Source organism: Rhamphochromis longiceps, linkage group LG13 (genome assembly GCF_057381845.1).
Source record: "Rhamphochromis longiceps isolate RC_006_pf linkage group LG13, R_longiceps_female_GT1.1, whole genome shotgun sequence".
NCBI lineage: Eukaryota > Metazoa > Chordata > Actinopteri > Cichliformes > Cichlidae > Rhamphochromis > Rhamphochromis longiceps.
In genome coordinates, this window is record NC_140569.1 from 18,813,870 (window position 1) to 18,834,856 (window position 20,987).

The 20,987-nt window shown below is 41.4% G+C and overlaps 1 protein-coding gene across 1 annotated transcript; it reads left to right on the forward strand.

The window, feature by feature from the left end:
• Positions 1-14,902: 14,902 nt before the first annotated feature.
• Positions 14,903-20,531, forward strand: hps6 (HPS6 biogenesis of lysosomal organelles complex 2 subunit 3). The gene has a single exon (XM_085428183.1). It carries the CDS (start codon positions 15,225-15,227, stop codon positions 18,018-18,020), a length of 2,796 nt encoding a protein of 931 aa, XP_085284309.1. The 5' UTR covers positions 14,903-15,224; the 3' UTR covers positions 18,021-20,531.
• The last annotated feature ends 456 nt before the right edge of the window (positions 20,532-20,987 follow it).

The following is a 20,987-nucleotide window of genomic DNA, read 5'->3' on the forward strand; positions in this document are numbered from 1 at the left end:
GTTGGACACAGACCGTGCAAATATTGCCAACTGAGGCTTGTCTTGTATATCACAACTCTCATCCAATGCGACACTAAAATACTCACATGCTTGAAGGTCAGAGTGCAACTGTGATTCAATAGCCGTGTTAATGTCCGATATTCTGTGTTCAACAGTGTGGTGGGACAGTTGGACGTCTGATACCATGCGTTTTAATTTGTCGTTTTCAGGAGACAAGATTTCAACAACATCACTGAGGCATTTTTTAATGAACTCCCCTTCATTGTATGGCTTTTTAGCCCATGCAATGTTCCAAGCCAGCTGATAGGATGCGAGCGTTATGGTCTCTGACCGCTTCGTAAATTTTTGGAAAAACTGTATCTGCCTTTCTGCCTGACTTTTCAAAGTGGCCAACTCGTGCTTGCAAAGTTCAGTCCCTTTTGTAAATTCCTGGTCGATGTTAGCATGGAGTGAGCTGAAATGGCGCTGAAGATTTGAAGCTTTGAAATGCGCTAATGACGTCTGACATATAAGGCAGAATGGCTTACCATTGCGTTCAACAAAAAAATATAAACTCTCCCACTCTGTTAAAAACGTCCTGTGTTCATCTTCATATTTTCTTTTTGCTGTGCATTTTTTTCCTGCCATTTTAAGGGCGAACTTGCTCCTACTGGGAAACTTTGCGGTATTTTCATCTCACACACATGTGCATTTGATGAAAACACCGTATTGAACTCAAGCGAAGCGAACGCGCACATTTTAAAACAACAACATTAAAAAAAAAAACCCCACAAACGCAAACTTTGATATGAACGTAAGAGCCGCATGAAACCAGGCAAAGAGCCGCGTGCGGCTCGAGAGCCGCGGGTTGGCCATCCCTGTACTAGAGTTTAGTATTTGTGAGCCATTATGATATAGCTTGTGTTAGTTTATAAGTCTGCACCTCATCCTCCCATCCAAATATGGTTACAATTGCTCTAAAAAACAAGATGGCAACAGTTAAAATTATATTCGAAGCTTCAAAGCCCCAAAAACTAACATGTGGAGTCACTGTGTCCATCTTTTTATTACAGTCTTATTTATATAATTTAATATACTAAGCATTACTAGAGCTCTCATCAAATAGTTAAGAGCAGTTTATATATTAATGTGTCTGTCATATACTTGGAAAAATCGGAAGAATATCATAAGCATCACAAGCATGCCTCTGTTCACTGTCTGTGTCTGTGTGTCTGTGTGTGTCACAATTTGAGCTTAATCACAGCATCTGTTGCCGTCATTGCTCTTGGATATAAACATCATCAATCACCAACCATAGTGACATTATATATTTGGGCTCCGATTTGTCAGATTATTGAAAAAATGTTATCGCATACACCCAGCATGCCATGAAATGTGGTTTTCTGGTCCTATTACAAAAATGATAATTCATGTAAAATCAGTTAAATCTTTTATCAAGATAATGAATGTGTCTGTTAGATTGGAGGGTGAGATTATATGTAACAATGTGGCAGTTTATATCAGCCGTGCATTGCTGCTTTTGTCTTTTCAGTTACCTAAGATACTGCCTGAGTCACTGTTGCAGCTCGATGGAGATTTAGAAAGTGATGGCTATCAAGTGAAGAGGAGGTAAAAACAGCTATCTCAAATGTGTCCGACATCCACTCTCACCTACTCCTCTTACTAGAACTCCATCCTTTATCTTTGCACTTCAGAGGAAAAAGAGAACAATGTGGTCTAAACCTTTGAGTGTTACACAGTGTTGTTCTAATTCTTTTATTCCCCTAATGATTTGATCCTGGAGCAGGAGCCTGTCCTAGCTACCATAGGGTGAGAGGCAGGGTACACGAGGGGAACACAGAGAGACAGACAACCATTTGCACTCACATTCACACCTATGGACAACCTAGAATCACCAATTAACCTAACCCCAATAACTGCATGTCTTTGGACTGTGGGAGGAAGCCGGAGTACCCGGAGAGAACCCACACAAACGCAAACTCTCCGTACAAATGTGACAACAAGACGACTGAAAGAATAAGACAATTTCACCATATTAGAGAAATATTTAAAAACCCACTGAAGCTGTTGTGACGTCACCCTTAGCTTAGCTTAGATTTCACATTTCAGCAAGCTGAGGATTGAAGTTTGGCTAAATTTCATGCAATCAGATGATATTACAGTCCAAATTGATAATGTTACTTTGTAACATGTCTCTCCAATAACCAACATTTCTACAATTAAACAACAGGTTTTTTTCCAAAACAGTTGTACTTGTGCGGATTTTGGTTTAGATGAGCATCTTGGCTGGCTTCCTTTGCCAACAGATTTTAGTAAGAAGGTGAAATATTGTACAACTCCAATTCCAAACAACTAGGATGCTGTGTAAAATGTAAACAAAAAAAATAAAGTAAATCTTATAAACCCATATTTTGTTCACTATACAGCATAGAAACATAGCAAACATTCAAACTGAGAAAGAAAGAAAATATGAGCTCATTTTGAATTTGATGGGAACAATAAAATATGGCCATATCCCAAAAAGGGTGGGATATAGCCATATTTACCACTGTGTAGCATCCCCTCTTCTTTTAACAACAGTCCACAAACATGTGACAACTGGTGAGACCAGCTGATGAACATTTGAGAGATGAATGCTGTCCCATTCCTGTCTGCTATTAGATTCTATAGGTGAAGAGGTCTGGACTGCAGGCAGGCCAGTTCAGGACCTGGACTCTGCTGCTACAAAGCAACAGTGTTGGAATATACGCAGTGTGTCATCTGGATGTCTTTTTAAATTAGCTTTGTCCCAAAGAAGAGGGACGTGTTTCTAAATCATGTTAGTGAATGGATTTGTCTTTACATGTTAGAACTTGTAAAGAAGAAGCCACACTGTGCTCCTGGATAATGATTTCACAAAGTGTTCCTGAACCCATGCACTAATTTCTACAATGGAATCGTACATAGTTTTAATGCAGTGCTCCTTGAAATCCAACAATCATGGTCATCTAATACTGATTTTCAGCCTTTTACTGTACTGTAAAGGATGAGATATTCAAAGTCTTCACAATTTTACACTGAGGAAGATTATTCTGAAATTGTTCTACATTTTGTAGATGCATGTTTTTGCTGATTGCTGAACCTCTGCCCACCTTTACTTCTGATAAACTCTGCCTCTTTAAGTTGCTCTTTTTACACCCAATCATGCTGCTGATCTGCAGCCATCTGATCCACCATGAGAAAACCAGCCAAAGCAACAGACCGAGTCAAACAATAATGAAATTTTAAAAAACTAGGCTTTCCAATATTTATAGTATTTGTTATCTTTAATCTATAATTTCCTTCGGGATTAACAAAGTATTCTGATTCTGATCTTAACTTAACTTTCTGCAAATATCTCCTTAAATAACTTTTATTGAAAAATTTCTGATTATAAAACACAAATAGAACTGCACATTATTTTGCCTCAGTATCTCATCCAGTAAGAAAGAAAAGGGGGAAATCCTTACTCAGTCAGCAGCACATGCCTAGGGGCGTGACCTGGCCGGTCAGCCAGCGAAACTTTCCTTTTTAGTGATCCTGGAGACTTTCCCATCTTTAGCCTCAGGCGTTAGCGCTGTGGGGATTACAATTTCTTGTAAATGTAATGGAGTGTTAAGCAGATTAATTAACAATAATCGTTTAGCAACATGCTGCAAGTAGGTTTTTATCTATTCAGTATTACTATTACTATCTATCCAACTGCATCACAGTAATTCAAAGAACGGGCGAAGTATGGCATATTCAAGGAAAAAAGTAATAGAAAATCTAAACAGACGAATGAAATATGTCTCTTGAATGTTAATCTACAATTTTTAACAATTTTAGGAAACAAAGTAAAAACAGAATGTAGTTCTGGACTTGAGTTTTGCATTTTGTGTCATGTATATTAAAGAGAGTTGTTTAACATGAGCACTAACAAAGGTGTTCTGTTAAATGTTCACATGTTTTAGAGAAAATTGGTTATGGTTGTAATGATTAGTCTCATGAGTGAAACATAATTTTTCCTCTGCAATGTCATCCTTTACAAACTGTATAGGAGAAACAGTATTTTCCGGTGACCAAGCAAAAGCTCTTCATCTCAAGCTTATGCTTTGTATTCACTTTAAGTTGCTCCTGTCTACAGCTTCTTGGCGCAGAACAGAAATAGTGTGCGTGTTTTGTATGTGTGCCCACTTGTCTGTCTGCTGGCCCTCCACGTGTGCATGCTGGTTTATTTGCCATATGCCAAGGGCTCTTTGGAACAGAGGCACCATTATCCATTCATCAGGCCTGCAGCATGAGTGTCAGCCACTTTCCCTGATCTACAGTCTAATTTACACCTCAGACACCGGCTCTCCTCCCTCTCGAAGCCCTTGTTGACCCAAAACAGGATTCACAACTATAAATCTACGAGTGCTGCACCACTCCTAAATCCAGCTGGTCAGTATGAGCCTCATTTGAAGGGTAGATGTTTTGAAGCTATGCACTAACCTAATAGATCAATGAAACCAGAGGTGACAATTTAAAAGTTAGTATTTAGTGCAAATTTCTATTTTAAAGTTTCAATCAATAACCAGCGGGTTGTTCAGAGAAAATTAGGCTCTCAGAAACAGCAGCTACAGTAAGAGACAAGTCTAACACTTTCTTTTATCCCTTACTTATTTCTTTCAGCACTTGTGTTGTATCAGAGCTGTAAGACCAGATATTGATTGTATGCTAAGGACTAATGGGTATGACAAAAGCAATATGAAAAGGCTTGGAAGAGAATGACAAAACATTAAGAAGCAAAGTGGATAAAGAAGGAACAAATGAGAAAAACGGGCATACTGACAACAATAGTTTCAAAGAACAGAAGAAGAGGTCGCAAAAGAGGAGGAATTAGGGACAAAGTGATGACAGATCAAAACCCAAGCAATGACAGAATCACTTAGTTTCAGTGTCTTACTTTGAGGAACATACATCGACTACAACTATAGTGAATTCAAATACAAGAGACAGTAAGCTAGGATATGTCCTACTAGTATAGTGATTTGTTTTTTAATTTATTTGGTTAACATCGATATTATTGGCTGTTAGGTTGAAATTGTTAAATGTTGTCATTCTTTTACTTAAATTTCTAAACTTTATTTCATCCTCTATCATCCTCCCCGGCCTACATCTATGTGGGGGAGGTAATTGGCTGTAGTGTTTAACTGTAGGGACATCCTGTGTGAAGATTCTCTGTCCTTATTTAGTGAGGATGTTTTACTTCCTGCCATTTATGTCCTCACCTGTGTTTGTATATGGTAAACCGTTAGAGGAAGCTAAGCACTATACAGGGTGAGGGGAGATGACCCTCTGTCAACAGGAAGTCACACAGAGAGACACTCACTCACGTGCATACACACACACACACACACACACACACACACACACACACACACACACGCTCATACATGCATACACACGCACACTCAGTGCCTTAGTTTTATGGTGCACCACAGGGGAGGTTTACAGTGGGTGTTTGTGAAACTGTGTGTCACAGAATAAAAGGCTGCAGGGGGGTGCTGGTTCTTTGGAGTGGTCTGAGACCGAGGGCAGAGGGGCTGCTCTGAGATCCTCCCCTTGCTAGCAAGTAAAACCGGTTAAACTGTTCGTCTTGCTTTCTTCATGGGTGATAAGTCTCTGAACTAGCGGGCCTGCTGAAGCGCAGACCCAATATTGGCCGACAGGAGCTATTTGCTGATTTATCAGTATTTGCATGTATTATAGCTCATACATGAAAATTTAAAAAGTAAAGAAGAGATGGAAGAAACACCCTTCAACTCTATCATAAATGTTGACATTGCATATTCTGCCCACCAGAGGGCACTCTGCACTCCCCTGTTGCTAACACGTTTGGAATGCCATGAAGAAAACAACCAGCTGATCTGAGAAGAGGTTGGCAGAGTGCACAAAAGTAAATAAATAACTACAGATAGCAAATGTTAGGGAAATCAGTTTATATTTTGTGTGTCTAAAAGAAAAATGTCAGATAATGCATCCAATTTTTAAAAGGCTAAATATCAGTACCAGCTGTAAAAGACCTGTATCGGTCCTATATCTATTATGTCTTTCTGCTCACTGTTCATAAACTTAACCCATCACATTAAATAAAATGGGGTTACCCACTGGATTCTAATATGGCACTAACAAGTCCAGTCCAACCATCTGTATATGAGGTCAGACTTGAACAACAGGATGCTGAAGCTAGCCTACTGAATTGGAGGTCACTTTGAAAGTTACATCAGCACTTTTTCCATGATTAAGTTAAATTTAAAAAAAAGGGGGGGGGGGGTCTCACTTAGTACAAAGTACAAACACAGAGTTTAGGTTTATTACCCAGCCCTGGCAGAGAGATTGGGTTGAATTACAGGAATTAAGGAATAAAATCAGGACAGCGGTTGAGATAGTTTCTTCTCACCTGAAGCTCTGCAGGCTAAAAAGTTCAGAGGCAAAACTAAAGAGGCAACACGCTGACAGAGAGAGGCAGGAGAGAGAAGGAGATGGACATCGATTGAGGTCCAAGAGCGTTTGGCATCCCTTTCTCTCCACAAATGAGTCTCAAGGTATCTGCCTTCTTCATCCCCTGATGCCTCCCTCCTCTCCCTCTCTCCGCCTTTAACCCCTGCATGATCAGGTCTGCTCCCGGCTTCTCTGCTGCCCACAGGAAATAATTATATCCATAGTGAAACTCTCCACCTATCTCTTCTGTCCCCTGAGAAGCACGTTCTTCCAATTAAGAGGTGTGCTGCATCTCTGAACCCATTCCTCTTTACTCCCATGGTGTCTAGATTTTGCAGTGTCTACTGATGGAAGCCAATTAAGAGGAAACGGCCTGTGCACAGGTAACATATAGGTGTGGACTGAATTTGAATATTGTTACTGCTAAGTGTTGTTGACCGGGCTACAGCTTTTCTCAAACACTCTAAGGAATCTTTGTGGTTTATAATGTTTCTGACAATGCCCACCTAATGTGTGGTCATATAGCACTTTTTTTTTCTATATGGCCTGTGGTTAAGTCATAATGAATGTGCAGTGTAATGTTGAATGTCTTCCCAGGGACCTAATTTATCAAGCAAAGGCCAACAGTGTCAAAGCCATTTCCTCAAGAGATGCAGCCAAACAGCAAATAACTAAAAGAGTCTTTAATGTACACTGTGTGGCCATATGTACCTGAATTCCTTCAACCAAGATAATGCAAAGTCTCAGGTCTACTATCACTGCAAAATACTGATTTATCTGTATTTATGGGGTGCATACTTAATGGCTTTATACGGGAGCAATTTCAACACTGATGTGTCCAAATGACCCTTCAATGTGCTTTTATCTGGAGCTCCAGTGTAACTGCAATTTCCATTTTCACTTCTATTTTTAAGAAAGAAAAAAAGGGCTTTTTTGTAAGAAATGGTGATCATAATGTGAATTCCCTGCAGTGGTGCTTTTAGCTTTACTTTAAAATCCACAGACTTTAAATGGCAGCACACAGCAGCTATATTAAAACATATCGTGAATGACAGATTAAAGAGCATTTGTAGAATGTGCAGACTGGTAGCATACATGTATCCCCTGTAGAACTTCACAACCAGCAAATGTGCTGTAGTCCAGTCTTGTCATTTTTGATCTTTCCCTGTACTAAGTGCAATGCTGTAAGCTTGCTGACACCTCACATACAGTACAAACAAACCCACAGACTATTTTTCATGATATATATGTCTCTGGTATTTGTCTTGCTGACGTTTATGGTATGATTACACAGCACCACTTCTTCTGCAGCAATAGTTAGCTTGACAACTATCTGGACACTGACAATGTCTTGTAATTTTCATCTGTACAGCACCACAATGGATTTAAAATCAAAGAATGTATGACTTTCATCTTTGAGGTGTTTAACAAAAGTATTGCACTAGCAGTTTATAAATTACAGCTGGGTTTTGGGGGATTTTTTTTTTTGCTTGAGGGGTTCAAAATTAATTGGACAATTAACTGACAAGCAGTTTCTTGGCTAGTTGAGACCTATTCCCTTGTTACTCCATGAGAAATTAAGCAGATAAAAGATTGGGAGTTGATTCCAAATGTTGAACTTCTCTTTGGCAGCTGTTTGCTGGAACTCTTAAAAGGCAGTTCAAACAGTCGTTAATGCAGCTGAAGGAGACGATCATTAGGCTGTAAACCTAAAAAAAAAAATTAAATTAAATTAAAAAAAGATCAAATTAAGAAAAGAAAACCTTTAAGAGTGGCCAAATGAACAATCCCGTACCCATTCTTAAAAAACATTAAAGCACTGGCCAGCAACTACAAAAGACAACTGAAGTGAATGATCACAGAATTATTTCATTTTAAAAAAAAATTACAATACCTATAACCAAGTTGAGAATACTCTCAATGAGGCATACATACCATTATCAAAGTCAAAAATCAAGAGGCACCTTCATGGATGTAAACACAAAGGGTTTACAGTGAGGTGAAAACCACTGGTTACAATCAAAAATTGCAACCAGTGGTTTTTGAATTGGGTCATCAGTGTTTACTGATGATGTGACTGCTGATAGAATTCTGAAGTGTACAGGACTATAAACTCTGCTCAGAGCGACCCAAATGCTGCAAAAATGATTGGACGCCACTTCACAGTGAAAATGGATAATGACCTAAAGCATACTGAAAAAATAACCCATGAGATTCTCAAAGCAAAGAATGTGATATCAGTCAATGCTCAAGTCAGTCACCTGATCTCAGACCAAAAGAGCTTGCTTTTCTGTTATTAAGTACTAAATTCAGCGAAGAACGACCCACAAACAAGTAGCTGTGTTTCCATCTTCAGAGGAAACATAGCATTCAGTGATGTCCAAAGAATATCAAGAAATGCTGTGATCTGTCACTCAAGTATTACGAATACTCCTTTGTCTGTGCTTTTAGTTTTTAGCGTCTGAAAATGAGAGACGATGTACAAAAATGTCTGTAATTTTGTTTAAGAAAAGCTGAAACTCTGAAGGTTAACCACATCCAGATTTAAAATCCACTGTGGAGGTGTACAGAGACAAAATTGCAGATATTAAAGGTCATTGTTTAAAACTATGTTGGCCGCACTCTTTGTGCCAAATTCTCAGGGTAAGCAGACACCAGATGTTGCAGTAGTTCGATGAAGTGGCTAGAATAGCCATAATAGCAGCAATACATCTAGCAAGATTTAAACAACTGGACCGGAAGCACCTCCTGCCTCTCCAGTTTGAATGAAGTATGGTTATCTTTTTAGGAGGAATACATGCATATTCAGAGGAGTGAGGGAGGAATGATGTGATATCACACAAAGGAGAAATCAGACTTCTTATCCTCCCCAGGAAGCCACAGTACAGCATGCCTAAGCTGGTAATGCTCAATACCACGCTTGATTAAGGCCAGCGCATAATGCTGTCGGGAGTTTTAACCCTGCACCCAGTGAGACAGTTATGATGTAAACATGCCGACCATTTGGGCACATTAAACTTAACTGTTTCAGTTGTGGGTAAAAGTGAAAGTGGGAAAGGCCAACATGTTGGTAGAAATTTAAGTGCAATGGAGACTGTAACAGTATTGAAGTGTGTTTCAACATGGATCTATTTTTTGTTCTTTGTCCCAAAAATATTTTTTTTTCAACAACATCACTGCAATTACTGAAAAAAGAAAAATGTGAAGCTAACTTGGTCATTAAAATGTTCCTAATAGAGACTAAAATAGATAGGGGGAAACTATTAAAGTAAAAAAAAACAATTGTATGACACAGATTAGGAATTAATTAAAGTGATTCTAAATGTAATTAGCAAGGGAAAAGTCAGCAGGTTTACCAGGAAAATCAAGGTTTTTTTAGTTGCAGGCTGACTATGATCTGATGGCAGCTGTCTGGCAGCTTGCTGGATGAGGAAGAAAACTGCATTATGCAGACGTCTAAGAGCAGAACGTACAGTTCAATTAAGAAGAGCAGCCAAAAGAGATGGGAGGGAAAGAGAAGGGAGACAGTGCATGTAAACAGATGTTGCTGGTACCGCTTCTCTGTCTGGGCCATTATTACCACCTATAAAAGATTGCAGGCATATAAAGGAAATTGTTGAAAGCACACACAAACAGTTTAAAATGTCACCGGGTTCTAATGATGAGGCACGGCATAATAATTTCACAGCTCATCGCCTGACCCTCGTCACATACGGGTTCATCACAGGTTTTGCTTTTCTCTCCCTGCAAGAGAAAATGTGCTCAACACACATTTCGCACACAAAGAAAGTCAGACTCGGCTCATGCTGACACGCTGTCAAATTCACCTCAGACTGTAGCAAAGGTGAAGGTCTTTTAAGTTACAGCATCAAGGCTTTGTGGATACAGGTGTAGTTAAATTAGGCCAACAACGGGGAGAAGACGCTCTGTGTGATCAAAGGTTAGACTGATACCCGTTTGAGTGCTCGACGTTGAGGGGACGATGGTTTTGAGAGACAAAAAGAAGAAATTTCATCTGAGAGTTTATCTCAACAGCAATTATGTCTGTGGCTCGGACAGAGATGGAAGCAGAGGGAAAGACAGGCAAAACTGAAGTTGTAGAGGAAAGAGAGAGCCAAGAGCATAAATACCAGAGGTTGAGTGAGACCTTGATATAATTTGAGTGTGATTAATGAAGAGGCAGTGAGGTGAAATGAACAGGAAATCAAGGAGGACAAAGCCAAATCCTGTTCTTTGATCTTCTAGTCTCTTCCAGTGAGACTTTGTGCAGTCAAAGCAGCAGCGAGCGCAGTGACTCACACCTGTTTCTATAGCTATAAAACACAAAGGAAATGGAGTTAGGTTACTGGCTTGTCACAATCACCGACTGAAGGAGGATCTGATGGTGAAGTATATATACTCTGGCCCCTTAGATACACGTTACAGATACAGTTCAGTCAGTGTTCTGTAAACTGTGATGGCGTGACCTTCTTTTATCCTCTCATGACCAGTTTGAGCTGCTGCACCATTAATGCACATACTGCCAATCCATGGTCACACACAGTATTGCAGCTGCAATGACAAGGGTCATTTTGTGTGCTTTTTTATGAAGACTAGATGCAGAGATAAGAAACAAACAGGAGAGGAAAATAGCTCCCAAAAAAGGAGCACAGCCTGCAATGAGCCAAGGGCCATGAATCCGATTAATAGTGTGATGTGAGAGCTAATGCTACTGCTGTTCAGAGCCGGGGTATGGATCATTGAGATAAGAGCCGCAGCTAAATGCGGAGGGACAGCCAATTGTAAATGGTATGTTATCTAATCAGCCAATGAGGCGGAGTGTCTTTTATGAGCGACAGTGCTACAGATCTGTCTGCACCGCCACAACCTCTCCGTGGAGTTTGTTTTAGGAACGTCAGAAGTTTCATTTCAAGGATTTTGCTAAGATCAGTTTTCTCCATTAGGCCATAATCAGGGCCAATAAACATTTTGGCACTAACAAAAAGACAAGAGGCCAAACTAAGGGTTACAGAAGAAAGGATTTCCACTTGGACGTGTGCAGAGGAGGGATAGTGGATAATTTTGAAGATGGAGCAGCCAAGCAGGCGGAAAAGAGGAAGACTATGGAGACGATTCATGGAAGTAGTGAAGAAGGAAATGCAGAGGGTTGGTGTGAAAGAAGAGGATGTAAGGGATAGGGTGAGATGGAGGCAGATGGTCAGCTGTGGTGCAGGGTGTAGCCGAAAGAAGAAGACGAAGAAGAAGACACAGTCCTTAATATAGATGCTGCTGGGAAGTGCTCTGAAAAATAAGCTGTAGATAGAAAAAGATTTGCCTTTCAAGGCAAAGAATTACTCTCAACTATTTAAAAAAAAATCCATATGAGGAACATTTTTCTTACAGATTTATAGCGGTTATTTAATTTTCTAGTTCTCCAAATGCATTAAAACTTTAAATATTTTAGTAATGCTACCAAAAATCCTTACATTTCAGCTTCTTGTTTAATATGACACAGAGACATAATAGGACATAAATACACAGGCACACAGACTACTATGAATGGGTAGCCTGTCTCCTTTAAAGTGGTTTCTGGCACAGCGGAGTTAGCCTATAGGAGCTTAAAGCTTTGAAAAGGCGACCCTGAGTTACTCTTCAGCTAGGTCAAGGAGGTAAAAGCCAAATATCACACTTTTCCTCAAACTTTGTCCCCTTGTAATTTCAGACACTAACAGAAGAATATGTGAATTTGAGTATGGTGTAAAGATGCAGCTTTTGTAACTAACACATCGTTGTTTTGGATCACCTAGTTGGTCAAACGTAGGTGGAAAATTAATTTAAAAAAACATGTCTCTCATCCAGCCATATCAGGATTACCGCAGGTTTTACTGGAAAGCTCGAACTGCTTGGATGCAGTGATGTAAAATAGAAACAATAAAAGTCATGAGATTTAAGGGACCGGTTGAGCTAACTGCGGTCGAGAGAAGACATCAGCCTTGTGATGCTGGCTCTGTGCAGACATGTGATAATAATTGAAAGACACAGCGAGTGCTGTCTGGCGTGCTTTAGAGTAAGATTCGGTGCATTTGTGCACTCGGGGTAAGAGTGAGAATAAGAAAAACATCATCCACATACCTCAGTGGGCACTTTTCACAGATATTCTTTTCATTATTTTGTACTCTGAACTTTAAAGTCACCAAAGTGCAGCGATTGAAGATCAATACTGCCTCCTCCTGGATATCAGGTGAACTACTGCACATGCCAGAGCAAAAACTTTTATCTAGTGGTTTAAAATTTAGCAAAGACTGACCTGGAGTAAAATCTCATAAATATGATTGTGCAACAGATAGCTCAATTTAGGGGCAGGCAGTGGAAGTTTCAGCATGATTTAATTATGCTATTGGTATCACAAGGTTTCCTGTTGATTTGGTTAATATTATCAAACACAGACAAGCTCAACAGGCCTTAATTTTATCATAGAAGCCCACATTTTATCACAATACTGAGACTTCACTCGAGACCGCGTGTATGTTTTGTCTCTGTGGACAACTTGACTAATTTATAAAAATAAAAGCAGCAAAATTTAGAGCTGCTTGAACACTCAAGGAAATTATTGTAATCAGCACCTTCTTAGATTTGTTTTTCTCGCTAAAATGCTTCTAAGATAAGCTTCAGCAAAGCTTCAGAGTGGGCTAACTTGATAGCTCCTGAAATTTGCTAAGGCAGTAAACATGGCCTCAATAACTTGCAGACATTCACTTCCACTGAGTCACCGCTGAGCCTTTCACTCCCAGTGTAATAAACTGTATTTTCTATCCAAGGCAAAATTGTTTTTTTCTACCTGTGTGTGCTATGTTAGCTGTTTTTGAAATACCTACCAGGCTGTTTGTTTACAGACACTAAGCCTGACCAACATCACCTTTCAAATCCTCCTGCAACCACACACGTGGTATTCGAGCTGGCTCGGCCTTTGGATGCTGATTTAAGTGAGTCACTTTCTCAGGTTTGTATGAACTCTGGTGAGACTGTTTATTGGCCGGCGGTCGCTTTTCGCACCCTTTTGCCAAAATGAACACGGATGTGCTAGAGCAGTTTCTCGCTTTGTGCCAGTAAAGATGGACTCTTGCCACCAGATCCATGGAGGTACATTGGTTTCCATAGTTACATCGTACTGGTTTAAAAACAACCTTTTAAGAAAGCTGTCCGAGCAGAAAAGCATTCGTTCTTCATGTGTGTTTAAGCTATTTCCAGCACCAGCGTTGCTGAGCAAATTCCCTGCCCTTATTTTTCTTAATGCACTGCAACAACATGTGGAACCACAGTCCTCACTGACAGCCATTTTGAAATGCCCCCACGCACATATGTGGATAGTGATTTTGATGCATTGTTTAAATAAACTTCAGCATAAACTGGGGCATAATAATTGCATGTAAACAAGCACCAGTCAAATCTGCGAAAAAAATCCTTAAAAGGTCTGCACCTATTTTCAAAAATTAAAGTTTTTAAAAACATCTACCACCAAGTTTCTATTTGTGTCTCTCTCATAATGTTTCTTGTGGAAGGACTGATTTCCAAAGGGCCATGTACTTTTGATTTGCTTGACCTTTCAAAGGTAGAGGTTAAAGTCTGCTATCAAGCTGGAACAGAAAGCAATTCAATCTCTTGCTCAAGGTGACACTTCAGGCCAAACTGAACATTGTCTGAATGTTATTCAGACAATATCGAACTGTTATTGAAGCTCCAAAGTTACTCCATTGTTTCTCTATTGGGGGGAAATGGATGTACCTGCAAATCATGTATACAAACAACAAAGTAAGCAAGTGATTCACTAAGACTAAGACTACAGAATGAACTGGGTGAGTGCAGGGTTTGTACTAGTGCACAAACCCTGCTCAATTTAGTTGCCAGCTATGTTTCCAGTGCTGTAGTTAGTGAGAAAAACGTACTGTCCAATCACTACAATAGACAGACAGACAGACAGACAGACAGACAGATACTTGGGGAAATTAATTGCCCACCCCTGTGTTATAAAAATATTGAAGTGATTAATTGAAGTAATTAATAATACAATAAATTCAGAGTAAAGTCATATTATAAGACTGCACAGGCTACTAGGTGATATCAATATGTATAACATAACGTAACAAAATAAGACGAAACAAGTACAATAACTAAAGTTACACTTCTTATTCCATAGACATAAGCAGTACGTATCACAGTTTTTGTGTTTGCGTGTTCCAGCTTTCACATTCAACACATTCTAATAAGTTTAATTAAGTGCTGTCAGTAATATTAAAGAAGAGTTTCCAAACGTATGTACCGGATCTCGTCACCATTTCTTGTACTATATGTATCGCTTTTGCTCTGCTGTCGCTCTTCCTTCTGCTCGCTCACGATCTTTGCAGCCGTGGCTCCTCCTCTTATGCAAAACAGCCCGAGTATCCGGAAATTAACAATCCCGTGATGTTAGGGGAGCGCTAGCATAGCAGTGGAATGAGTAGAGCGCCTTTCTCGATTAAAACTTACCCAGAGGTCAGTTTTAGCGAACTGTTTGCCTTCATTGTCGTCGACAGACATGGCGTTACCGGGGACGACGGCTGTCGAAGGACGTCTGTCCACGCACGGACCTTGAGGATGAAGATTAACGGGATGCCATTCAGTTAGCTACTCTGGACCCCGATTATGTGCCACAGAAGCTAGCAGGCTAGTTAATACGCTGTGGCAAAGTATTTACGGGCTGCTGCTCGGTGTGGAAACGGAGAAATATGGCGGGGTTGGTGTTGAAGCAGCTGTCAGATTTCGGGGACTTTTCTCACGGTAAAGAGCTGACAGAGATACTCAGTCTGAATAACAACGAGCAGATAAACAGTGTTCGCATGAGCCCAGATGGACGTCACATCCATGTCGTCCTCCGCAAGCCTAAGGTCAGTCTTGTGACTTTTGACAAGTATGAAAGACCCCAGCTGGCTCCTAACCAGAAGAAACTGGATTTGTGCGTAAACGTGCCCATCGTGGATATTTTCTATCTGGAGCATCACGGCGGCGGCAGCAGCAGCGGTGCAGCGGTCGTGGCAGTGGTTTATGAAAGTGGGAAAGTTGAGTTTTGGAAGTTCCAGGAGTGCAAGTCTGGCTGGCATCTCCTGCAGACATCACAGTTGTGCAACAGTCCCCGGGCTAAAGTGGTATCTGTCTGTGCTTGCTCTAATCTTATCATCTGGTGCGAGGAGCGGCCGCCGTCAGAAAGCTCCCCTGTCCTCAGCGCCACAAGGAATAAGTTGAGATACTGTGTTTGCAGACGTGACTTTGAGGTGAACGAGACGGCTGTCAGCTTGGGAGGGGTGAAAATCGCCCTCCACAATAATCCTGACTTTACTGTGGTCAGCTCAGGGGAATATGTGCACCTTCTTCCTGACTTGAAGTCGAAGCCGCTGTTGAACATCTCCAAATTCTTCCTCTCCTGGTCCCCTCGCTATGACTCCTTTACAGTCAGCACCACATGTAAAAACACCCCCCTTAAAAAGCTTTCAGCTAAAGAGTCTGACTTTATGAAGCTGGTAATCGATTGCTTAGGATATTTGTCTCCTCTTGAGCCACCTGAGATCTGCAGCTTCTCACCCACAGCCTGTGGAGGCCTCCTCCTGCTGCTCAGCACAGGCTGGCTCTGTCTCCTGCAGAAAGACGGGGTCCTGCGGCAAGTATACAAACTAGAAGACAACTGTTTGGTAAATTACAGCACTCACACTAGCCTTGGTATGTATGAGGACACCCTGGCACTAATTATGGGGCAAAACCTGCATCTGATAGACTTGAACTGTGGCAGAGAGCTGGAAAAGATTGTGCTGATGAGTGAAGCATTATTATATACAAACAGGGCAGATATGTGTACACCTCACCTACTCTCAGAAACTGGACTTTTTGTAGTGGTGAGCAGGGGGACGGACTCCAGAGACTGCAGCTTCAGAATAAAGTCTCCTGGTTTCAGTACAGTGGAGAGTATTCATCCTGGAGCCCTCCTGGTAGAAGCTGTCTTTGAAGAGGCCTGTAAATACTACCAGCAGAGGAGCCTGAGCAGCACCCCGCTCACCGTGGACTCGCTGAAGAAAGGGGGGAGATTCCAGGCTCCCATCTCTTTAGCCTCCATCCTCTTCAGCTACCTCAGCGCAGGCTTCAAGCAAAAGGGAGCACAGCTGTCCCAGAATGGAGGAGGTGGATGTATCACAGGGCAAGACAAGCTAATGGGTTCTCTTGAGGCTGAGCTCAAGGCTCTGGTTTCGCTGGAGGAAGTGAAGGGGACTTTAGTGAGGGGTAGTGTTAAAGAGGTGGAGGCAATGTGTGAGAGTCTAGTTGAGAAAGAAGTATTGAGGCTTCTGTCGTCTCCTGAGTTGGATAAAGAGGCTCTGCTGTACCTCAACTCCATCTTCAGCATCTTTCCCTCCGAGGGTTGGAAGGCGGCGCAGTCTGCTCTGCAGCTACACTACAACGGTGAAGGATTTCTGTCCAGCAGAGCTCCCCCTGATGTGTGGAAAACTGTTCTCAGTGCTGGTCTGTCATCCAGCCCTGTAGCCTCCCTGTCATTAACCAATGGGGGACCAAAACACAATCGCAGCCTTAAGGTCGATTACTTTACAAACTGTAAAGGAAAATCTACAACCTCCACTTCCTCAGCTGCCTTGCCTGTGTTTGAGCTCCTCTGCAGGTCAGTTTTTCATTTCCAGCCCAGCTGGCTGCCCAGATTCCTCGAGCTCGCCCAGAAGGAGCAGGGCTCGACGGGGTTGGGTCTGGGCCTGGCGGCTTCCTCTTGGAGTTTTTCTAGTGGGAGAGGAGGGGACTGCAATGAAAGCAACGTGCCACTATATAAACGAGCACTGTACCTTCTGTCCAGCTTAAACCCAGACAGAGACCAGCAGCAGGACCTAGAGGTGGAGCTGCTGCTGGTGAGTGGGAGACCCAACGCAATCCTACAGGCTCTGCGGATCCTCATGAGCAAGAAGCAGTGGTATCGGGTCACCCAGGTGGCCCAGAAGTGCTGTAAACAGAGTCCGCTGCTCAACAAGGAGATTTTCACTATTTTGTTGTGCGAGGTGGCCCATCACAGAGACCTGGATCCCTACCTGGACTTGCTGTGGACACTTTGCCCTGAGGATTTCACCGTCACCACCATCCTGAACATGGTCCTGAAAAACCTCCCCTCTCCCAACACTCCCTCCCACTCCTCGTCTTTCCTGCCGTCCAGTTCAACCTCTTCTACTCCTCCTTTCACAGACCCCCACAGTACTCAGGTGACTGTTGGGCTATTGAAACCACTGCTGAGAAAAGTGTTGCAGAGGGAGACCAAGCCTAGCCAGCGCTACGTGGACATCCTCCAGTCACCGTCATTCCCCCCTCCTGCACTGCCTCGCCAGCCCACTGAGCAGAGCGGCAGTGTCACAGACCCCAGTGCAGACTCTGATCTGTGCAACAACATCACCCCAGCTCTTCTTGCAGAAACCCCTGAACAGCAGACCTGCACACAAACAGCTATTCAAAGGCAGAGGGTGGCTCTACCTGCTAACACAGTTTGAAGAAGAATGAATGAAGAACAAAACTGTCTTTATACTCCCTTCAACACATAATCTGACCGAAGTGTAAATCGGTGTGATGACAATCATATTATAAAACAGAATAATATGTAATAATATATAATAAGATCATATTTCTTGTTTTGTTTTGTTTTTAAACTGTTGAAATGTGACTACTAGAAAATATTAAATGACTACTGAAGATCCTACCAGTGTAATAACTGCAGGTAAATTTAAGTGTTTAAATGGGGATGCACAGATCTGATGGATCGGGCATCTGTGGCAAAGATTTCAGATCAGTGTATATCTCAGTTTATTTCTGTGCGCATGAACATTTTGCTCTAAGGAGCTTATTGCGGTCAATACGGTTAACGTCTTCTTCACTTGGCCTGTCTGTCTCCTTCGCCACACAAGAGCAGAGGAGAGAAAATGCAGTGGAGACTTTGACGTGAAGCTGAAATGAAACAGCTGCACATAAATTAGTTGTATACAATATTAAAATACTTATTTCTTTTTTTTTTTAAGATATTTGTGTTTATTCAGCTTAGTTTCCTAGATGGCAGGAGTCCCTGTTTTTATGTCTCATTTCAGTAACTGAGTTGTTTATTTGCTTCATGTTATTTTATATATAAGTAAATGAATCCTCTGCGTGACAAGTGCAGCTTAATAATTTATTGTCAATACTCTGTATCTGCAGATATCTCAAAGAAAAGTCGGATCGGTGCATCCCTACTCTTTATTTGTATAAACTGTATCTACAGTGTTATTTATCTTTTCAGCCTTAACTGCACGTCGATGAGAATGTTCTTGCATTGCGTAACTTTAACCTGTATAGGAATCCTATCAAAGGGTAGCGGTATTAACACAATATAGTATGTAAGTGCTCAGTGAAACAGAGCCGGTTATTCCTGAACCAAAATGGCATCTGCCTCTGCCTTTATGCTCCACCCCGCTCTCAGCTTCGCACTGATTAAGTCCTGAATGCGGATGTTCTTGTATTATATCAGAACAGCAAACACAAAAGCCACTAACTCCTGTTGCTGGGTTTTATACAAAGGTGTGTTCCCTTTTTTAAAAATAGATGTTGGCTAATTATAGCCGAGTATAGCTTCCTTTTACTTGCTCAAGTGCGTTTATGCAGTGAGTAATCTAATAGTCTGAATTCAGACAAGCTGACCTTTGTGGGTTGTTTTAAGCTAGGTATGGTTTGGCAGAGCAGGGAAGAAGGAAGGAGATCAGGATTTCTTTTACTGGCTTTTGGTTTCACATTTATGCTGATGGCTTCTGTTTGGTTTTAAGTGACTCAAATCTGTAAACCAAAACAATCTACATGACTTTCTTTTGCTTCCATTTTTCCATTCCTGTCATCTTTTTTTTGGGGGGGGGTCACTCTAGGCTCCATCTTGTCTCCTCTGCTCCCTCTCAGCCGACTCCTTGGACATACCAGACAGAGTACCCAGTAAAAGCAACTCACAGTTCAACTTTAAATTCAATTTTAGCAGTAATTCTGTTAAAATTCAAGTGCTTGTGGGACAGATTGTGACTCACACAGGCACCCTGCTGCTTGCATAAGGTCATGCATGTCCTCCTTTATGAACCCGGTGAGGGTAATGTTATTAGAGATGATAGCCCCTCGGTCTTATCGCCACTGCTGGTTATGCTCTGTCACCAGCTGCACTTTTATATGACAACAGTCAGTATTGGTTGTTCCTCTGCTTTGGGGGTTTTTCTGATTAAGTGCCAAAAACAAGTGTGTATTTGTGTTCCTGTTGTGCTTAGTGCCTTCTGTTGGAGCAGCCTGTTAAGCTTGTTATAGTCAAAGTTAAGTCTCTGTCCATAATATTTCACTCTTCTGCCTATTTATTATGTACCAATCTTTGGAAGACTACTAAAATGATAAACCAAGGTCCTGTTTGGGTGAGGTTTTGGGAAAGTCAGACATGTCTTAGGTATTCAGTGACAATCAGACTCTAAATGCTGCAGAAAAACCTGCGTGCCTTTTACGGTGCTTCTTCGAATTTACAGGGTAGTGTCATAGCTCAGCTGTCTTTTCACTCTTAGTCATATTTTGAAGACGTACGCATTTCTAAACTTTAATCAGCTCTTGGTATGAAAGGGCTACTGCCCCTAACCCCTAACAGCTTTCTGATATCTTTCTCAAGTCCATTTAATCAAGCGGCAGTCATTCCAGGCCCTGCACACCTAACAGACGTGTTAAAGCGTGCACAGCTCATCTAACAGATATGTTTCGACTCGTCTCAGATTCACTGGGAACTCCCTGACTTCCCCACAGAGGCCACTGAGCCTAACGTCACGACTGTTTCTGATGTTAATATTCACTCGCCTTAACCTTTGCTTCAAGTTGCTGTTGGCTCCTCCTGCACCGGCCTAACAAAATTTCACATCCACGTGACAACTTTGTACTTTCGGTGATGCTAATTTTTAGGCAGTATTTGTTGAAGAACGCGTAAGTATTTATGAAAAGATGCTGTATGCTATTAAACTGAAGATAAAACACGACTTTGCCGTCCAGAGTTTTATGTGTAATTTCCTGCTCATTTGCATTTTAATAGCCTCGCGAGACGTGCTGCTTGTAACATGCAGTGTTGTTGACGTTGGAGTTTTGATTGCACTTTGGTATCTTGTAAAAGTTTTGATTTGTTGTTTTGTTTTAGATTAAGCCATACTGCTACAGAGCTCCGTGATGAATAGGGAAGTGATAGACAGCAGGTGGTTAACAATTTGTGTGTCTGTCAGGTCATTTTATTGCACTTTCCAAAACATGTCATTGGTATCTGCCTGCCAAGTCCTCCTTCCCACAGAATAATGTAGTTCTGGTTTGTCTAGATCTGTTGGCATATTCCTTTTACCCTTGTGCAGAGAGAACTCAACATGCCAGATGGTCTTGTGATCTTGTGAGACGCTGCTTTGCAAGTTAGCTACACAACAGACAATTGAAATGTCAAGACC